Here is a 21,670-nt window from a genome sequence, read left to right on the forward strand (position 1 = left end):
CTGGTGCGCACATTCCGCATCAGTGTGCGCTGCCCTTGTGCGCTAACCGAGGACGCTGCCCATTCGCAATAACCTGGCTTGGAGGTGGTGGATAAAGAAAGTTCTGGTGTGACACCAGTGCAGTTTTACTTTAAGCTTCTTCCTGGTTCACTGCTTTTTTAATATATGGTAACTTACTAGTAAAGGTTTTAAGTCTTTTGCAAGACTTGAAATAAAGCTCATACAGAATATGTTTGAAGATGCATTAAATGGAGTTACATAAATCATTCAAAAATTCCTTTGAAAGGGCTTAATTCTTATAGGCAGGTGTTTTGGCGAAGTCCGGAGATAAGATAAAACTAGTCATACAATGCTTTAGGTACTACAGCTAAGCAGGAGTGACGGAAACGTGTGTCCATACGTAGCGCGTTAGCGGCAGCGCTCGCGCCGGCGGCCGCGTGGGTGGGCAGCGCTGCACGGGGGCCGCAGCCGCCTGTGTTTGTGTGGCTTCTGTACCACGTGCGTCTTCAACATTTTCCGTGTTGCTTCAAAACTGCAGAAAGAAGTCGGGGGGGGGCTGGGAGGAGTGGGGGCAGCAGCTCGGGGTTGTTTGTGAGCAAATACAGCAGCCGGAGAGTAGAAACACACCGAGGGGGGTGAGCTGTCTTCTGGCGATTTGAGAACACTATGGAGACCGCATCTTCTTCAGTTGAGCTGCATTTTGATGAGGGGGTTTTTTCTGTTCTGCTAAGCTTGGTATTTGTTTTCCCTCTCTGGAAAGTTTAATGTGTAAATTTGGAGCTACATATGTCAATATTTGTTCCTGTTCCATAAAGGATACTTGTAGGTTATGTAGCAGTGGTTATAATTTGAAATGCAGGTTCTGAAAGGGGTCTCAGCAACAGGGTCACCCTTGTGAGGTCCTGTATTTATGTTTTCTCTCTGCGATCAGCGATTAGGACAGAACTGGTCCGAGTGCCAGCCTCCAGAATGCTCGTTTCAACAATACAGGTGCATAGATAAGTGGACTCTTGCTTCGGATAAGGAAAGATAAGAGTGTGGTATGTGAAAAATCAGTGCAGAAGTGCTTGTGACATGATTAGCTATTTATAACACCTGGGTGGGTGAGGGAGATGGTATTACATGCTTGCTTTGAAGCCTGCAAGTGAAGGAATTTCTCTGAGAAGCTCATTGTGCTGGAGTCCGTGGTGGAAACCTGAAGTTCCCTTTGGCAGCACGCAGCTCTGCAGGGCTTCGTTCATCCGCAAAAACGCTTGTCTAGGGAAAGGGAAAAGTGCATGTTACTGCATAAGCTGTTGCTGTTGCTGTTGCTGAGCGTGTCTCGAACCTCTTGAGCCGTGCAGACGCGGCTGGAGAGGGGGTGGCCGTCCCGTCCCGTACGGGCTCTGTGTGCCCGCTGTGGCTGCAGAGGGGCGGCCGTCCCGTCCCGTACGGGCTCTGTGTGCCCGCTGTGGCTGCAGAGGGGCGGCCGTCCCGTCCCGTACGGGCTCTGTGCGCCCGCTGTGGCTGCAGAGGGGCGGCCGTCCCGTCCCGTACGGGCTCTGTGTGCCCGCTGTGGCTGCAGAGGGGCGGCCGTCCCGTCCCGTACGGGCTCTGTGTGCCCGCTGTGGCTGCAGAGGGGCGGCCGTCCCGTCCCGTACGGGCTCTGTGTGCCCGCTGTGGCTGCAGAGGGGCGGCCGTCCCGTCCCGTACGGGCTCTGTGTGCCCGCTGTGGCTGCAGAGGGGCGGCCGTCCCGTCCTGTATGGGGTCTGTGCGCCCGCTGTGGCTGCAGAGGGGTGGCTGTCCCGTCCCGTACGGGGTCTGTGTGCCCGCTGTGGCTGCAGAGGGGCGGCCGTCCCGTCCTGTATGGGGTCTGTGCGCCCGCTGTGGCTGCAGAGGGGGTGGCCGTCCCGTCCCGTACGGGGTCTGTGTGCCCGCTGTGGCTGCAGAGGGGCGGCCGTCCCGTCCCGTATGGGGTCTGTGTGCCCGCTGTGGCTGCAGAGGGGCGGCCGTCCCGTCCCGTATGGGGTCTGTGTGCCCGCTGTGGCTGCAGAGGGGCGGCCGTCCCGTCCCGTACGGGGTCTGTGTGCCCGCTGTGGCTGCAGAGGGGCGGCCGTCCCGTCCTGTATGGGGTCTGTGCGCCCGCTGTGGCTGCAGAGGGGCGGCCGTCCCGTCCCGTATGGGGTCTGGGCGCCCGCTGCTGGTGGCCGAGGGACCGAGCTGAACACAGAAAACATGGGCCTTGTGAGTGCTCTGGTACTGCAGGTGTTTGGAAAGGTCTGGGAAGGATCTTTGTGATAGGTCTCAGTAATTTGAAAGCAGCTCCCATAACTGCATGTGCGTGGTTCTGTATATTGCAAAAAACTAAGAGAAGATTTAAAAAGCCCCAAACGATCCTCTGCTGGTCTCTCGTGGCTGCTGATTTTTCGCGTTTCGGAGAGCGCCCGCGTTTGACGGGGGAGCAGTCGCACGTGGAGGGGCGCGCGTTCCCGTTTGCTCTGCCCGAAGCGCTCGCCCCGTTCGACTTGCCCGGCGCCATTCGGAGCTTGAGTGCAGGCTGTGTGGGGAGTTTTTATTTTAAAATGCTGAAGCTGTAGTTTCTGTTCGATCTCTGCACTTTTCTAAAGAAATTCAAATACATTTTGGGTTTCTTGTGTTTGTAGTACATAACTCTCTCTCTCTCATGTATAAAATTGATCTGTGTGTTTTTTATGCAATTTCCTCTTGTAATTTTCTTCCTTAAAGAAAATAGTGGTTTTTCTTTCTTTACTCCACTGCAGCAAAATTAAAGAGTGCACTTTTGCATGCTCTTCAGTGTGAAGTTTAAATTTGGCTTTTGCTCTGAAGCTCTGTGTGGAATGGAGATGAAGGTACTTTGCAGCCTCATGGCCTGGGAAATGTAGCCAAACGTAATAAGAGGAGGTTGCTGAAGAGCAACCGCCCGCCCGCGCACGGTGGGACTCGGTGGTCGCCGCGCTCCGAGCGCCGTCCCGTGCGCCACGGGGAGGGAGCGGCTGCCGTGGGAGTTCCCTTCCCAAGACCAAGCCGCAGATTTACACCTCTCCTTGACCGCGATGTAACGGGTAATTTCATGTCACATGAAAGTTGCTGTCATCACCAACACGTGGGAGCAAGATTTAGCTCATCAAAGCATTTGTGTCTTCAACCTGGTGGTTCAAGGTTTTTCTTCAAATGCTTTGGTCTGCGACCTGAACTACAGAGAGAAAAGTGCACCATTTTAAGACCTGGTTTAAAGCCTGTTGGAATTACAGTGTAGGAACATTTCAGTTGTCCTTGGTAATCTTTACATTGGAAATTTTGAATCTTTTTATTCTCACAGATAAGAAAGTTTCAGTATTTTTTTTGTTTGATTTAGTAAAATCTCTTGAACAGATGTGTATCGAAAACTAATGATTAAGTGATAACAAGTGATCCATTAGCAATGAGTAGCACTGTTGGTTTTCTTTCATTTGAGCTGCTTTGGATGATTTATTTCTGTGTACTTGGGTTTTTGTCATGCACGGAGAACTGTGCACCTTTCACAGTGGCAGCTGTAGTGAGTGCTAAGCAAACATCATATTCTTTTTAAGCAAGCAAAATAAAGAAATATCACACACAAAAAATACTAGTCTTTTAGCAAAATCAAATATTTGACATACATTTAATATGTGTTGTCATTAAACATAAAACATCTACATGACCAGGAAAAATACAGCTTTTACAATGCATGTCAGGTGAACTTCTCAGGATTTTGGATGTGATAGCATTTCTATACTGTCATGTGTGGTTCTGGTCCCCTCTGCACAGCCGTCCGGAGGTTGTGTTGTTGTGTGTGGTTCCGGTCTCCTCTGCACAGCCGTCCGGAGGTTGTGGTGTTGTGTGTGGTTCCGGTCCCCTCTGCACAGCCGTCCGAAGGTTGTGGTGTTGTGTGTGGTTCAGGTCTCCTCTGCACAGCCGTCCGGAGGTTGTGGTGTTGTGTGTGGTTCCGGTCCCCTCTGCACAGCCGTCCGGAGGTTGTGTTGTTGTGTGTGGTTCCGGTCCCCTCTGCACAGCCGTCCGGAGGTTGTGTTGTTGTGTGTGGTTCCGGTCCCCTCTGCACAGCCGTCCGGAGGTTGTGTTGTTGTGTGTGGTTCCGGTCCCCTCTGCACAGCCGTCCGAAGGTTGTGGTGTTGTGTGTGGTTCAGGTCCCCTCTGCACAGCCGTCCGGAGGTTGTGGTGTTGTGTGTGGTTCCGGTCCCCTCTGCACAGCCGTCCGGAGGTTGTGTTGTTGTGTGTGGTTCCGGTCCCCTCTGCACAGCCGTCCGGAGGTTGTGTTGTTGTGTGTGGTTCAGGTCCCCTCTGCACAGCCGTCCGAAGGTTGTGGTGTTGTGTGTGGTTCCGGTCCCCTCTGCACAGCCGTCCGGAGGTTGTGTTGTTGTGTGTGGTTCAGGTCCCCTCTGCACAGCCGTCCGGAGGTTGTGGTGTTGTGTGTGGTTCCGGTCCCCTCTGCACAGCCGTCCGAAGGTTGTGTTGTTGTGTGTGGTTCAGGTCTCCTCTGCACAGCCATCCGGAGGTTGTGTTGTTGTGTGTGGTTCCGGTCCCCTCTGCACAGCCATCCGGAGGTTGTGTTGTTGTGTGTGGTTCAGGTCTCCTCTGCACAGCCATCCGGAGGTTGTGTTGTTGTGTGTGGTTCTGGTCCCCTCTGCACAGCCATCCGGAGGTTGTGTTGTTGTGTGTGGTTCCGGTCCCCTCTGCACAGCCATCCGGAGGTTGTGTTGTTGTGTGTGGTTCCGGTCCCCTCTGCACAGCCATCCGGAGGTTGTGTTGTTGTGTGTGGTTCTGGTCCCCTCTGCACAGCCGTGCGGAGGTTGCGTTGTAGGCTGGGTGCCACCTGTTTGTCCTGAGTGGCTCTCATTTTAAACGCTGTTTCCTGAGTCTCAGACTGTCGTTTCTTAACCGTAAAAAGAAACTACTGTGTTAAAGGGGTAATGTTTTTTCCAAGTAGACCATGTAATAGGGTGTTTGGTTTAGTGTTAGGTTACTAGGTTTGTCCTGGAGAAGAAGGCTGTTTGCTTTCCAGCACTCTGAATTCCCGTCGGAGCAGCGGAGGTGTAGGCTAGAGCACTTCTGGGAATGCTTTTTCATTTTTTTCCCCAAAATTTTTGCTGCTATTAAAGGTACGTGGTGGAATTTTTTCTTGATCATCTCTTGATCTTCGTTCTGCTCTGTAGGACAGAGAGGCGGAGTTTGATGTGCAGAATAAAGCACTAATTGCCCCAAAAGAGCTTTGACTCAATTAGCTTATGGAGGAATGGGGAAGGTTGATAACCTGGCGGTTCCGTGGGGTCGGCCGTGCTGTGCTGGCTGGAGACAGCCCAAGGCTGGTTGGAAACGCGAGCGAAGCGGCGTTTTGCTGGGCGGGGGGCGGGAGGCCGGTGCCGGCAGCTGGGCGAGCGAGGAGATGGTGCCGGGGGGACGGTCACCGTCCCTCCTCGTCTTGGTGATCGCAGCGCTCGGACCGGAAAGCGAGAAGCTCATTTCCGTAGGGCTTAGCAGCATTGCCAGGGGTTCAGGTCCTGGCTTGGCCTCCTGTTCCCTGGAAGCCTGTCCCACGGGTCTGTCCCCTGGAATCCAGGGCTTCATTTGCCGCCTCCTGCCTGGTCCACTCGAGTGACCTGCGCTGTCCTGCAAGCCCAGCTCTGCCATTGATCGGCACGTCCGCAATGTAATGAGCTGCAGTCCGTCGATGACTTTGGAGAGCAGAGCCGGGGCTGTGGCTGCCGTTGGGAGCCGGCTTGCAGGGGCTGGAGCCGAGCTGGTGTAACAGGGTCCTGGGAGAGGCGAGCTGGCGCAGAGCTGTGTGTTTAGGCAGAGCCATGCTGTACTATGTATAGGTTCAAGCTAATTATGCCTGAACAAAACTGTACCTGTTGTTTTTCTCCTACGGTCTAATTACCAACCTTCATTTTCCTCAACCAGTAGCCAGCAATTTCTTGTGTTTATATGAGAGACTTGGAGCATCATTCGGTCGTTACTGCTGCCTCCCTAGGGTGGAGCAGGTCAGGCCATCCAAAACTTTTGTCTTTTATGTCCATGTCAAGGAAAAAGACGATTTTTGTGCTGTGCCATCAGCAGCTGCCCGTTTGCTGAGCGAGGGTAACTCCTAAGGAGGGCAGACTTGTTGAGACTTGCCCTTGCATACTTTAAATTGCTGATTGCTGCAGTAAAACGCATTTTTATGCCCTGGAGTATAGTTGTTTTTCATAGAATTACGTACAGCAACGCTGATTCCTGTTATGACCCTGTCTGTGCTTGCAAGCTGAGCAGCCCGAGCTTTGTTACCTGTGCAGAGTCCACCTCTGGATTTCCTGGCTGTGCCTTGGTCTGTGCCGTGTGTTGCACAGTGTCAAGTATCTTGTGCTGTTTTGGAAGGCCTGTGAGCTCTCCGTGAGTGTGTGTTCGAACAGATGTGTTCGACGAGCGCTGTGGTTTGGTGGTGAACAAGTCCCCGGCCGAGCACTCTCCGCCCTCTGAAGCGTTCGGTGGGGTGCAGTGCCTCCCTTTGCTTGGGGAGCTCTCCTGCTGCCCGGTGCTTTCCCCGGGCGCTGCGGGCAGGGGTGCCGCGGGTGGCCGGTTGTCCCGCTTCGCCCTGGAGGTCGGTGGTCAGCTCTTCGTCCTTGGAGCGCATACAAACTTAGCTCTTTTTTTTTTTTGTCTTTTTTTGCTTAGTTGAAAAGAAATCTTTCGCACATTTTGTTTTCATATGGAACAAAGTACTTCTCAAATGTAAGGAAAATCTGATATTCAGCACGTTCTGTATGAGTTAACTGAAAACTTAATAACATTCAGAGCTTCACAATAAGCTGTAACTGATTACAGATGTTTTTGTGCTGTCTTCCATTAATGGATAGTAGATATCTGTTAATGTACATTTATATGGTATGTAAGGCAGAGAATGTACATACATTGAAATTTTCAGAGTAGTTAAACCTACATTTTCTGTATGTCTGAAGATCCTTAGCACCCTGGCTCGTTTCTCCTCTATCTCCGCTTGTTTCCTGCAGAAGTTCTGTGAGCCGGTGGCAATGTGGGCTTCCCGGTCCCTGTCCCCACTCACGGTTCGTGTCTGTGCAGCCGTTTCTCTGCACGGGTGGAGCAGGAGAAGGGAGCAGCCGTGTCTGGAGCTGTGGTGCGCGTTGCGGGGGCTCCTCTCCCCGCACGGCCGCCGTCGGCTGAGCCGCTGTAGGGCTGGAAGCGATTTTCCGTATTGGGTATCGGAGAGAAAGGTGAACTGAATATTGCGTGGAACGTGCGTGCTGGTCTCCTAGACCCACGTTGCTGTCTCAGAGACAGTGGGAACGTTTTACAGCAAGTTAAGAGGCTTTTCCTGAGGCAGGGAAATGCTGGAATGCTTCTCCCTGTATTTTGATACAGGGTGTGCTGTGTCTGAGGTGCCTTTGTGCATGTGAAGGGATGGAGTTTCAGGGAGGATGGTCAGGAGAAGTGATTTGGAGTTGTTCCACATGAAAGAACCTCTGCAGTGGATTACAGTGAAGTACAAAGGTTGTTTTTATAGTGTTTTTTTTCAGCTGGCAATGACAAGTTACATTATGAAAGCTCCTGAGTGATGCGAGTTCCTAAACCCAATTTCTCAGCAGTGGCTCGGTGTCTTTAGTTGCGCTGGCGCTCTTGGCGGTTGCCCCGCTGTACAGCGTGGGTAGGTCTGCGTGCTGCTCTCCAGGGATCTCCTTGTGGGTGAGCAGGGCGGAGGGGATTCTGGTAATCATCAGCTGCCCAGAGTCGTGAAGTCCGTATTTACTCGTGTATCTTACAGAAACCTTGATTCTGTCACGCTGATGTGCGCTTTTTTTGTGATCTTGCGTATTAGTTGTCCATTAATGGGTAATAATATTAAAAGGTATTGAAGATGGAAAGAAATGCATCACTGTTTTCACTTGAAAGCTGAAATGCCTGGAGGGCTCACGTCACAGAGCTATGCTTCTCGTGGCATGGTAGGTTCAGAACGCTGTCCGAGTCCACACTCGGAGCAGTAGATTTGTGGCACACGCTTTCTGAACAAGTGTGCAAAGAGCTGGCAGTGTGCCTCTGGACGGCGACTGCTGTCGCGTTTCACACAAACCATCTGCAGTAACATCCTGACATTGGTGTATCTTCTCAGTGATGAAAGGATTATAATTCCAGGATTAAATCAGTGTCAGTTCAGCTTCCTGTAAGACACCCTTTTGCTTCCCGAAGATCAGTCTCATTGAACAGTGCAGCCAGCAGCAGAGCAAAGTTCTTTTGGGAATACGATATTGTTAAACTCGTGCGATCCTCAGGACTTCGCAGAGAAGGCGTTTACTAAAGCATGTGCTAGGAACAGAGAGAAGAACAATGGTAAACCAAATGACTGAAAATGGCAGAGAGTTATTGCTTAAGGGTAAGTACTTCATGTTGGTATTAATACCTACAAAGGATTACAGTGTTCTTATAGTATCAGTCTGTCTTAACTGAGGAATAAAGTGGTGCTTTCTGAAGCGCAGGATTATTGAATTGCTGAGTCCTTCGATTTGTGTAGGATCAGTCAGCTTGGCTGGTAGAGCTGCTCTCCAGCGTGCGGTGGGGGTCTGGCGGTAACTTCGCGCGCTTATCGCAGATTGCGCTCATTTGTACACTTAGTTCTGTGCTCTGGCCCAGTCTTTGTCTGGGAAAGCTTTGGCTGCTTCCTTCGTGCAGAACACAAACACAGAGTCTTTAGAACTCTGCTCTGTTTCAGAAGAACTGATATATTATCAACAATACAGCTTTTAAATTTACCTTTTAGTGAAATTGTGCTTCGTTGATGTCATTTTTGTGGAAAGAAGCTGCAGCTGGCTATAAATACGTGCTGCTATCTGCGATGTGGTGCCTACAGAAGTTTAGGAAGCGCACCGTTACTCGTTGGGTATTCAGTAAACTCAAAGCTTCAGTGGCAGTGTCAGTTTAGCAGTGAACACTGGTGTGTGCTAGTCTCAGGATGGGGAACACTTCATGTTCTTAAAATACCCGTGGATGTCAGTATTTGTCATTTAAGCTGCAGTTTCTGATGGAGCGTGTGTGGGTTCAGTGTGAGCTTGGTTTGAGCCTGCGTTCGGAGGACAGGGTTTCTGTGCTGCCTGCAGGCTCTCGGCGCACACCCGTCGGCGCACACCCGTCGGCGCACACCCGTCGACGCACAGCCATCTGTGTCCCGCTGGCCGTCCCTCTTGTGTGGCCCTCTCGTTGCACGGGTTGTGCAGCGCGACTGTGGCTGTTACAGAACAGCGGGTCCGCCTGAACCGCGCAGCCCGTGCCGTCAGCCGCCCCCAGGCACCGCCCCGGGTGCCGCGGGAGCCGGCGTTAGCGGACCCACCGAGTCCTTCATCGCCGGTGCCGCTGAGTTTTATCTAACTGGGGGCAGCGCTATTTATTGCCTGTTTCTCCTCTTCCTGGTGTAAATATTGTAGTCCTAATTTAAAAACCAACCAAACAAAAAACCCACCACCACCAAAAATACCGAAAATACACCACCTCCAAGGCCAAGACCTTAAAGAAGCTTTCGAAATATTTTGAGAACTGTCTTTTCCGAGCTTGGAACGTCACTGTCAATCTTTTGCTACTGCAAAATAATGAAGTTCTTGGTTTTAGCTTTGAAAAATCTGAAAGTTAAGTTTTGAATCATGGCTTTTTTATTTTTTGCGTGGAAAAAAGTGCTCTGGATAATATTGGGTACTTTGTAGTTACAGGGAAAATAAGTATTCCCCAATTTGTGACGGCAGCTGCCGGCTCTGCTGCCAGTGATCCGAACTCTCACGTTGGAAATGCCTCGTGCTGCTGGCTGGTGTTGTCCGTGAGGGAACAAACATTTCGAATGGGCCGTCTTTTTAAATTACTGTTATTTTTAAATAAGATTTCTACTTTGGACTGTTACCAGTGTTGAATTAGGATTTTTGCTAAGCAGTTGGAAGTGAGTAATTTAAGAAAAGCAGCAATATCTGATTTCTGTTTATGAAATTTATAGATAAACATCTCTGCAAAAATATAATTGCAAGTTGAACAGTTTGTTATGGTCTTCCGAAAGAACCAAGAAAGAGGTTTTGTATCAGTTTTGAGAGTGAACAGGAGTTTGGTTTAGTCCAGCCATTTGTGAGGAACCGCATAAATAAAATATATTAGCAGATGTAGAATGTATTTGAGATCAAATTGTCATCTACGTGTTTCTTAGGTTATCATAGTATCACAGGGTCTTGATGTAGTTCAGCAATGCTCTTGAATGCTTTGGTGCCAAAATGTGGACGTATCGAGGTTCCTGATCTGGCAAAGGCCAGGGCACTTGCTCAGGGCTCTCTCTCAGCAGCGCTGGGTCCCGCAGCGCGTCCCCGCAGGCGGTGAGGGGCCATCTGGCTGCGCGGCTGTCTGTCTGTCTGTCTGCGCGGCTGGCTGTCTGTCTGTCTGCGCGGCTGTCTGTCTGTCTGTCTGTCTGTCTGCGCGGCTGGCTGTCTGGCTGTCTGTCTGCGCGGCTGGCTGTCTGGCTGGCTGTCTGCGCGGCTGGCTGTCTGGCTGGCTGTCTGCGTGGCTGGCTGTCTGGCTGGCTGTCTGCGCGGCTGGCTGTCTGTCTGCGCGGCTGGCTGTCTGTCTGCGCGGCTGGCTGTCTGTCTGTCTGTCTGCGCGGCTGGCTGTGCAGCTGGCTGCACGGCTGTCTGTCTGTCTGTCTGCGCGGCTGTCTGTCTGGCTGCACGGCTGTCTGTCTGCCTGTCTGCGCGGCTGTCTGCCTGTCTGCGCGGCTGGCTGTGCAGCTGGCTGCACGGCTGTCTGTCTGTCTGTCTGCGCGGCTGTCTGTCTGTCTGCGCGGCTGGCTGTGCAGCTGGCTGCACGGCTGTCTGTCTGTCTGTCTGCGCGGCTGTCTGTCTGCACGTGGCGCGGCCTCCTGTGACAGCCCGGGGTTTATCTCGCGGCACAAGCGCTTGGGAAGGTGGTATCGCTGGTAACATCTGGAAAGCGCTTTCTCAAGAACTGCGTTAAAACAGTTTCTTTTGCAGAAACAAGCAAACCAAAACCCTGAAGTGTAATAAAAATGGTCATAGATAGCTTTTTATAGTAAAACTTTATCCTTAAGGCTGTGAACAAATGTCTTCAAAAACAACGTTGTGACTAATAAAATGACCTCATTATGCAAGGAAGAAATATTCAACCCGAACGTAATTTCTGTTTGCAGCAATCCCATGGTTCCTCTAACTTTGTTTTCTTGGGTGTATTAACTTGCCTCTGGGTCTTACGGGAACAGTAAGTGTAGCCAACCTATTTTGGTTTTGTGGTCAGAATGCTGGCTCAATTACCAGTTGTGTAGAAATTTGCAGAAGATCTTGACACATGAAATTCTGGAAGAGCATGAATAGATCAGAATAGACCTGCTTTGCTTTCTGAAGCAGGGTGAGCTTTGCGTACCTCGAAGTGATGGGTGGTTCGGGTCAGCTCTGCGGGGGTGACGCACAGCGCTCCCAGGCCTGTCCGGGTCCACTCCAGGGATGGGTGGTTCGGGTCAGCTCTGCGGGGGTGACGCGCAGCGCTCCCAGGCCTGTCCGGGTCCACTCCAGGGATGGGTGGTTCGGGTCAGCTCTGCGGGGGTGACGCGCAGCGCTCCCAGGCCTGTCCGGGTCCACTCCAGTGATGGGTGGTTCGGGTCAGCTCTGCGGGGGTGACGCGCAGCGCTCCCAGGCCTGTCCGGGTCCACTCCAGGGATGGGTGGTTCGGGTCAGCTCTGCGGGGGTGACGCGCAGCGCTCCCAGGCCTGTCCGGGTCCACTCCAGGGATGGTGGTTCGGGTCAGCTCTGCGGGGGTGACGCGCAGCGCTCCCAGGCCTGTCCGGGTCCACTCCAGGGATGGTGGTTCGGGTCAGCTCTGCGGGGGTGACGCGCAGCGCTCCCAGGCCTGTCCGGGTCCACTCCAGGGATGGTGGTTTGGGTCAGCTCTGCGGGGGTGACGCGCAGCGCTCCCAGGCCTCTCCGGGTCCACTCCAGGGATGGTGGTTCGGGTCAGCTCTGCGGGGGTGACGCGCAGCGCTCCCAGGCCTGTCCGGGTCCACTCCAGGGACCGAAGCTGCGCCGTCCCTTTCTGGGGAAGGAGCCGCCCTACGCGATTGATTGAACAGAGCTGCCTGCTGTTTCCATAGCTGAAATTAGGTCAAAGGAATTCCACACCGACGGCTTGGATATCAACTCTAATTTCTAATCTTAAATTACAGTGATTTGTAAATGGAATATTAAGAAGGGTTGATTTTTTTAATTAAAAAGAAAGTGTAGCTTATGTTCCCTGCGCATGCGAATAGCTCAGTTTTGTCCCTGGCTGCCACAGGCTTTGTGGCCAGGCGTGGAGTGGTGTCTGGATGGCAGAAGTCAGCTGCTCTACGGCCTGTTTCAGCGCTTTGTTTTTAACCGCGGTGCGCACAAAGGAGTCTGCATGCACAGTACAGCTGCAAGTGAGACACTGGCTCTTGTGCTCCTCTAGAAATGAAGTTACGCTGGGGGGGAGCGTTGCGCTTTCCTTTGAGGTAGTTTCCTAGCGAACATCTGCTGTTTGTCAGTTACGGGGATGCGGAGCCCGGCGCTCCGTGGCAGGCTCGGCGTTCTCCCCAGTGCGCGGGGCGGAGGTGCCCCCGCCTGCTGTGCTCTAACCGGCTCACAGGTGTGCCCGTAAACGCCAAGTGCCATAGCTTGGTGATCGCGGTACAGCCTTCTTGGGATATATTTTTAGGTTTTCGGCCTTACTGCAGCTAAATTAGCATTACCGTGTTTTCAGCCCTGCTGTTCTCTGCACGGGCTAGACTGGAGCCCGTCAGGCAGTGTCCCTGTGTGCCTCCAGCTTACTGTAACTTGTCAGGTATTATAAATAGAGCCTCCATAGGAATTAGATGAGTGTGTGTCTGAGTTAGTCACGTCCGAATGGAGTGATCTGAAGTTGCTTTAAAATGTGTTCATTTCCAGTTATTGAGCTGAACATGATGGAGTAGGGGAGTGGTAGTGTTCTTTAAGGGTGTTCAGAAACTGACAGTGGAGGAGAATGAAACCTCAGCAGATCGAGTCATGCAGCCACACCTGCCACCTTCTCCCAGGGCTGGTTCTTTGAGCAGTCGGCTGAGCAGACTTCACCTCTGTGAAGCTTCCTCGTCTTTCTTTACAGTAGTCTCACTGTGCCTAATTGTTCACCTTTCATCTATGTCCACTAATCTGTCTGTCTTGTAGTTACTTTTGTATATGTGTTTTGTTTGTAGTTCTGAGCCCTGGTTTTCATCGCTCGGTTACTGCAGAGGGCTCGTTGGAGCCGTGCCCCCGCACGCGGAGCAGCGCGGCCGCCGCTGGGCCCACCCCTCCGGCAGGAGGGCGGTGGTGTGGAGCGGTCTGTGTGCTTCTCTGCTCTCAAAAACAGACACAACGTAAACCTTTGGGAGAGGAACAAACTAAAAGCAGCGAGTAGACCATCTGGTACAGTTTTGCCACAGTATTTTTCTTGGCAATGAGATAGAAGTTAGGCAAAAGTTTGGACATCCTTTTGTTGCCTTTGCTCTGTGGGCTGTGTGTTTGCACGCGTGGTGCAGTGTGCACACCTCGGATTTTTAGGTTTGTTCTGTGGACCATCTTTGTTCACAGAACTTGTGTAATCCACATAATGACGAATTTTACTCTACAGACCTGTGTCTGTACCTGAGTAGGAAAACTCTAAAAAGTTCAGGGAACATGGTGATCTTTAAATAAACTGTATAATTGTAGTGGTGGCTGTAAATAGAGTTATTTGGTTTGGAAGAGCATTCAAAAGTGCCTTAATTATCAAAAGACAATGAAGACTGAGAAACAATGAGACAAGTAAAGACGAAACATTAATCTACTTGGAATATAGCTTGCGTGCCTCAAAATTTGAGATTAATTGGGGACTAAGGTAAACAAATTATTCTCTGTTGCAGAGTATATAACTCTTCTTTAAGAAATGTTCCTTGCAAAACAATCTTGCATGATGAAAACTAACACCACATAGCTACTGTCTGAGACCAGAGACTTGATAACTAAGAATGTGGGAAACTGTACGCACGTCACAAGATGGTGCTTGCCCAGGAGACTTCGCGCTGCAGGAGGTGACCTGTCCTGCTGCGGGGCCGGGGCAGCAGTTCCCCGCGCTAGCTTTCCGAGGTCACCTCCGCTCCCTTCCAAAGCTGATGGAGATAACAAGCTCTTCCCATGCAAGTAAGTCTCTCTGAAGCTGCTGGTGTTGCTCGTTGGCATACGGAATGTGCTCGGCTGCAGTCTGTGTCACATTCTGTGCTGCAGCCCGTTCTGTTCTGTTTTGTCAGCGTACACTTGTGATTCCTGTGGAGGAAATGGTCATCTGCAATAGGTTTTACTAATGGAACTGGAAGCAATATGAAAAGAGAGAAGATGAGATCAGCACTTTGGAACTGTGATTTGGGCTGTCTGAAAAGTAGGGGTTGCACCAAACATGCAGCTGTGATGAAGGTGATTTTGGCTATATTTTGATTAGCTGTATTTAACTTAGCAACGTGGCACTCTTCTTAAATCGGCACACATCTCTGCAGCACGCAGTTCTACGTATTGGTGAAGTTAAAACGGTGTCATTGTAAAGAACGTGAATGTAAACTTACGCTTTCAACAGGAGCACAGGAGTGTGCTGTGATTGAGAGGGGGTTTAGTGTGGCACTTCACTGCATCAGTAGAATCATGTAGTGTTAAAGTTCGCTTTTACTTTTGCATTGTCCACAGTAATTTGTAATCTGTGTGTACTTCAAAGATAATGGAAATGGTGCTGTGAATGTGGTAAAAAACCAGCTGTACCCCTCTATCATCTGACTTTTTCTATTGAAAGAAAAGCGTGCCCTAGAAATTGCAAAACCAAGACTCTGTTTCCAATCACTAACTCTCCTCTGTTTCAAAGCGCTAGTTCTGCTGATGTTTTTCTGTTGAAGTTTGCTTTGTTTGGGTTTCCTGGGGCAGAAAGACAAATAAAACAAGCACACCAAGGAGTCAGATTTGGAGAGGAAGTCTGATGGGATGGAGCTGGGAGATGCTTGAAAACGCAGATGGAAAATGAGAGAGAAGCTGGAAGCTCTTTCTGAGAGCGAGGAAGCTTCTGAAGAGACAGCCGTGGGAAACCTACTGGGGGTAAAACGACGATGCGTCTGAAAATAATGCTGATTAACCTGGGGGTGGATCTTGAGTCACTGGTCCTCGTCAGGCTCAGAGGGTGGCTGAAGTGACCTTCAACTGCGCCTGGGTTGTGCTGATGGCACTAAAGAGAGACTTGGCATTTTGAAAAGGGTAAAACAATTGTCATCCTGTATAAAAATCTGCGATGGAGTTAGCTTGACAACACTGTGGTTTTTAGACATAGACAGGGTGGGAGTTTCTGTAGGTGTTACAAGTAGAGGAACACCCATTATACTTCTTTGAGACAGTGGTAAGCTGCATCTGTAAGGTAGGGTTCCGATAGAAGAACAAGGAAAACTTAAGACAGCAAATAATTGATTTAAAAATCACTCAGTGATTTAAAAAAAAAAGGAGGTAGTTTGATTTTATTTTTTCTGATTTTTTGATTTCCCGAACATTGGGTTACCAGAGCCAGAACATAGGAAATGGCAAAATAAAACCAAGTTGCTCATGACCTTCCTGTGTTTGGTAAGTGTAATGATGAGAAGATACCACAGACCAGTCTGGAAGAATCAAGTAGACAGCGCTTCTGTTGGTGCTTTAGTTGTCAGTTGCTCCTGTGTCCAATTTGATGAGTAAAACCTATGTGGTAGATAGCTCCATTTCCTCAGCAAAAATGGCAAATGTACTTTGACCACAATGGGACAGAATGGACTGCGGCACAGCTTTCTATACGTACTGCGGCAAACGACCTTGTGCACTCCTGCTGCCGATACGGACAGAACAAACAGAGCAAGCAGGTAGATTTTGCAGGTTTTTTTAGTAAACCTGTACCTTTACTGATGTTGATAAACATTTTATTTTGATCCTGCGTTGCTAAGATTACTGATACTTTTCTAGTTGTGCAAAAGATTCTACAATGTACAGCAGTGTGCACGTCTCTTAGGTGTAGGTGGGGTCAGCAGATCCCCCGCGCCCACGTGTGCAAGGCAGTGGCCCGTGGACAGGGCAGTGAGCTGTTGTTGGCTGCTGGCTGTTGGTTGTTGGCTGCTGGCTGTTGGTTGTTGGCTGCTGGCTGTTGGTTGTTGGCTGCTGGCTGTTGGTTGTTGGCTGCTGGCTGTTGGTTGTTGGCTGCTGGCTGTTGGTTGTTGGCTGCTGGCTGTTGGCCCCGCGCGCAGCCGGCGTGCGTGTGGCGCAGCCGGCGTGCGTGTGGCGCAGCCGGCGTACGTGTGACGCAGCCGGCGTACGTGTGACGCAGCCGGCGTACGTGTGACGCAGCAGGCGGCTCTCGCCAGCGTTCTTGCTCAGCTAACTGTTCGCTTCCAGAAACTTAAACAGCTCTGTTGTTTGTAACGTTGTTTTCCCAGCAGTTCTGTTCGAAGCATCTGTGAGCGATTTCCAGCACATCGCGCTCATTTCCGCGCACCCTCCCCGTCAGTAACGCAGCACCGAACCTTCTCATAACGTGTTTGCGTACACTGATTACTTTCCTAACGGTGCGATGGGTGCTGATCACTGTGCGTAGGGGGGTGTTTCTGTTTGCCTGTTCGATTCATTTTGTAAGTGGATCCGGATTTCAAAATTCAGAGATACTTTCACTTCAGTTACATTAAAATAATGTGGTGTAGCCTTGTTGAATTTATTACCTTAATCATTGAAGATATGCACCAAAAATCCAGCTGTTTAATCTCTTGATTTTCCGTATTCAGTGTACAGCACTTTAACCTGCGGCATCTCTTCGGTTGCGCGTTTCCTCAGTGGCCGGTTTCGTGAGTAAAGCGGTGTTCGGCTGGTGCTGCCGTGCTGAGACCCTTGGGGCTCCGCTGGCGCTGGCTGGGCGCGGGGAGGAGCGGTTACAGCCCAGGAAAGGGCCCTGCCCGTCAAGCAGGGTGTAACGGGGCCACAGGCCGAAGAAATTCTGAATGCTGGAATCAATTCCCCCCTTTTCTTTTTCTGTGTGCTGTTTGTTTGGTTTGCTTTTGGTTTGCTTTTTTACCTTCCAGAGGTCATTTTATGCTGTGGTGCCGTTTTACTACTTGTTACAAAAAGCTCTACTGATCTTCCGTGTCTTCTTTGTTTTTAACATTGTTTTTAACGTTGTAACGTTGCGTATGTGAATGTTTTGCTCTTACTGTACCTGATGTTAGGTTTTAACTTGAAACTGTCAGAGTAGCCTGAAGCATGCCCAGTCCGAGTGTTCGAAGTGCAGTACGGGTAAGGGCATCGCAGGGTGAGCAGGTTTCAGGTCCGGGAGGAGTGGGCATAGTGAAAAACCCAGACACCACCACCGAAATCCCAATGGCAGAAGAAAAGGCGGGGGGGGTGGTGGTTTGGTTGATATTTACCTGTATTGTGTAATAATAGAATCTAGTCTGAGTGAGTTGTTCGGTCTGCCTAATCTGTTTGGACATAGTGCTCAAAAGTTGTTCATAGCAGTTGTTTCCGAGTGCGTGAGAACTGTCTTCACTTGTCACCGTTCTAGATAAGACACAGTTATAAAAGGAACATTAGACAGTAAAGGCGCAGAATAGCGGTGTAGTTGTGACCCGACTTGTGAGTTTTACTTTGAGGCAGCCTTTACTGTTAATTCCATTTTAATGAAAACGGAGGAGTGGAAACAGAAGAAACTCTGCTTTGAGAGCGGCACCTCTAATATCAATAGCATTGCGTAACATTAGATACTGAAAAGAAGCAGATTCACTGATCAGACAAGTTATTTCCCCGTGGTTTTTGTCAAGGTTATGAAGTTTCCTTGGGATATCTGGCTTTCTACTGTTATCTGGACCTGTTTCTCTTTTTCTCTGCAGGTCATGGCAACCATAAAGAAAACAGCCCTTTCCTGAACAGTGCAGAAGCTGGCAAGGGAGGCGATTACTATGACAGAAACCTGGCCTTGTTTGAGGTAATTTCTAACGGTTTTTCATACCCGTAATGTGATTTGTGATCTTCCAAGATGCAGGGATTGAGCACATCGTTCTAAGTGGCAGACAGTGCTGCAGTGTCCAGGCAGTGCTGGTACCTGACTCTCGCTGCGTGCCAAACCAAAGAGCCAGTGGTGCATTTTAGGGATGTGTCCATGAAGGTACAAAATAGAATGGTGCCAGAGGTAACCTGAATAATTGAGACAGTGAGGCTGTGGCACTGTGAGCTAATCAGTGTGGAAAATAAGCATGAGCTGATTCAGTGTGTAAAGGAGGAGTGTGTTATTTTGTAGCAGAGTGCCTGAATTCAGGTACTCAAATTAACCCGGGGGTCCGGTATTACAGTTGCAGTGTGTCTGTACCACAGATCTCTCCTCTGTGCTTCTTCGTGGGTGCGTGTTGTCTGCGGTGCGAGTGGGCAGAGAGAGCCCGTGGGGTGGAGAGGCTCAGCTGTCCCGCGCGCCCGGCAGCGCGGGGCAGAGCGTGCGGCTGGCCCCGTGTGAGAGGCTTGGAGCCACGCCAGCTCTGGCAGAATCCTCCTTCGCATCCTCAGCTCACCGGCGCGGCGTTCAGCGCAGATGTGTCATTGTGCACCAACACCGACTTTCCGAAAGAGAAGAAATCCCTTCAGAAGCTCCGGTGCTGGGAGGCGCGCAGTCTGCGCGTGGCTCTGCCGCTGCTTCCAGCTGGGCTTCTGAGCTGCGGCTTCACCGCAGCACCGGCCACGTGCGCCCCGTGTTCCCTGCTCTGTGGGTGGGGCCCCCGCGTTCCCCTCTGCGGGCGCGGTGCGGGGCCCCCGCGTTCCCCGCTCTGCGGGCAGGGCCCCCGCGTTCCCCACTGTGCGGGCGCGGTGCGGGGCAGCGCGGGCTGGCCGCGTGTCCTGCCAGGCTGGCCCGTGGAGTGCGGCCGCATGGCGTGGAGCCCGCGCCGGCAGCGCTGCCCACCCGCTCGCTGTGGAGGCGCCGCAGCCGTGTCTGCAGGCAGCGCACTGAGCTCCAGGACTTGGAAGTGTGCTCCCCGCTGAGGTGTCTCCTCCCTCCGAGGCAGGCAGGTGCATGATCAGCGCCCGCTCGCTCGCAGATGGTGACGAGCTGGCCGCTTAGAGCGAGGCTGCTGCTGGTCACACACCCTCTTAGAGCGAGGCTGCTGCTGGTCACACACCCTCTTAGAGCGAGGCTGCTGCTGGTCACACACCCTCTTAGAGCGAGGCTGCTGCTGGTCACACACCCTCTTAGAGCGAGGCTGCTGCTGGTCACACACCCTCTTAGAGCGAGGCTGCTGCTGGTCACACACCCTCTTAGAGCGAGGCTGCTGCTGGTCACACACCCTCATAGAGCGAGGCTGCTGCTGGTCACACACCCTCATAGAGCGAGGCTGCTGCTGGTCACACACCCTCATAGAGCGAGGCTGCTGCTGGTCACACACCCTCATAGAGCGAGGCTGCTGCTGGTCACACACCCTCATAGAACGAGGCTGCTGCTTGCCACACACCCCCCTTCCTCGTAAGTGCCACGGCGGTGGCGCAGCCGGGCTGCCGGCTCCTTCTGTGGCGCTGAAGAGGAGGAGCTGGGAGCATCCCAGGGGCCGAGCTGCTCAACTGGCCGGGAAGCGCGTGTTGCCTCAGCCTCTTGCTGGAAGGAACAGTAATGGGGCGTTTAAAGACGTGAACTGCGGATGGGATCAGAGGAAGGAATAAGAAAAGGGACACTGGGGTCAGTTTCTGCTGTCAGGTACAAAGCACATGGTGCTACTGATCCTCTCAGAAGCTGTGAACATCCATGGAGATAAAACTCAGGGCAGTGACATCTTTTTTAAAATGTTTTTTTGTTTCCTGTGTAGAAAGTTGTTTCTCTACATGCATTACTTGCTGCGCAATTAGACACGTAGACATTTTAATTTGAAAGAGAAAGGGGAAGGGAATGGTTTTGTTCTGATTTTCCTTTTTCCCCTTGAACTGACTTTCAGAAACAGAAGTTGGATGGGATGAATGTGGAGGCGTGAGGCCTCCATATGCGCGGCTTTTGGGGTTTTTATCTAGATCCGTGTGGATTAGATTGCATAGTGTGAAAAAGTAATCGAATTATCAGAGTGCATGCATGCCCACGACTGGAGTTTAATTACTAAATCTCTGATTTAAGTGGCAACTTGACCTTTTGAAAAGTATATCCGTCAGTAAACACTCTCAGTAGAGATAAATGCAAAGTACACGTCCATTTTTTTACAGTCCCAAGGCTGAGACTTTTTCTTTACTGCTGTAATTCATGCTTTTCAGCACCTAAGAAGCGTGCAGACCTGTTGGGGTAGCCTTTTCGTGTCGGATTTGCAGATCGCGTCCTCTCACCAGCGGTCTGGGCGCGGTGGGGTACTCGGCCGTGCCCTGGACGAGGTTCCCGTGCGGCCCCGCGGGCTCGCGCGGGCCGGGGGCCGGGGGCCGTGAGCTGCTGCTCGCGAGCGCTGTGCGGCGCAGGCGGTGACCTGGTGCTTCTTCCACAGGAAGAACTTGACATACGGCCAAAGGTGTCATCGCTGCTTGGCAAGTTGGTCAACTACACAAATCTCACCCAAGGTGTTAAGGAACATGAAGAAGCAGAAAGTACTGATGGCTCGAAGAAGAAAGTATCAAAAGTAAGTAAAGATTCTCTCCACGGCCAGCTGATGAACAGGGTGATTCCATATGTGATTTTTGGGGACCTGGACTTCTTTCTGCTTTATCTTAACCTCGGTCAGGAACCGTGGCAGTGTTTCGAAGAAATAACATGGAACTCTGCAGGTAACCAGATGTTACCAAAGAGCTGGGGCTGATGTAGTGGTTAAGCACAGTGCGCTGCAGTGCAGGTGCATTTGGTTGATACGGATTTAGATAAGTAGGATATGCTTTTAGCAGTGAATTGAATAAGCAACAAACCAAGAACCTCAGCTTTTTCCTAGCACTGTTTTAGCTGCCCAGCAGCATCTGACATCTCTACAAGCCTGGTAGGTATTAAACGAGACTTGCAGGATACACCACCCTCTGGAGTGCTGGGTGGGGGTCACGTTGGACACCCTGGGGCAGCTCAAGTGTCATTCTGGTGTTGGGCACTCGAGCACTTGAATTCTGCCCCAAAGGATCTGCGTTTAGGCGGTTAGCCCATTTGGGCTGGCCTTGTAAATAACTAGGTAGAAAGTGGAGCTGATTGTTGGTGGTTAGATTTCTATCAGGAGAGCTGCAATCTAACTGTTCTCCTTAATGCTCTGGCAGCCCGGCAAGTGTTTCAGTCAGTTCAAAGCCCTCGAGTGGTATGGCTGCATTTTATGGCACTTGTCAGTTTGCTTGCAGATTTTGTCAAAAGAAAGCTTTCCAAAACGCTAAGATAGCACTTGAATTCTACAGATGTTATAGTACTGCTCTGTCAAAGTTTGAGCCATTTCAGAAAGAGATGGCAGGGATAATGCTGAAAGAGAGCACATTGCTCTCAAAGAGAACGTGTGTCACCCCGTGTTGTGCGCCAGGTCCGGCTCCCTTACGCTCCAGCTCCTTACTCTGCATAGTTCTACACTGGAGTCATCTTTGTGGTATAATTCAGTGCATTGCTGTTACCTTATCCTGCCCAACTGAGCATTAGTACAAAAGCGTGAATGTCCAC

The 21,670-nt window shown here is 51.1% G+C and overlaps 1 protein-coding gene across 6 annotated transcripts in view; it reads left to right on the forward strand.

Moving 5' to 3' along the window:
• SLC12A4 (solute carrier family 12 member 4) overlaps positions 1-21,670 on the forward strand; it is a 48,819-nt gene that overhangs the window by 3,539 nt on the left and 23,610 nt on the right. For all 6 annotated transcript variants that reach the window (XR_011741265.1, XR_011741266.1, XM_071814402.1 and 3 more), the window contains exons 2-3: positions 17,934-18,028; positions 20,541-20,672. Coding sequence is in view for 4 of the 6 variants with exons in the window: in XM_071814402.1 (XP_071670503.1) it covers positions 17,934-18,028; positions 20,541-20,672 (227 nt within the window). In the remaining 2 variants the exon portion in view is untranslated. The remainder of the gene's footprint in view (positions 1-17,933; positions 18,029-20,540; positions 20,673-21,670) is intronic.

Source organism: Patagioenas fasciata, chromosome 13 (assembly GCF_037038585.1).
Source record: "Patagioenas fasciata isolate bPatFas1 chromosome 13, bPatFas1.hap1, whole genome shotgun sequence".
Classification (NCBI taxonomy): Eukaryota; Metazoa; Chordata; class Aves; order Columbiformes; family Columbidae; genus Patagioenas; species Patagioenas fasciata.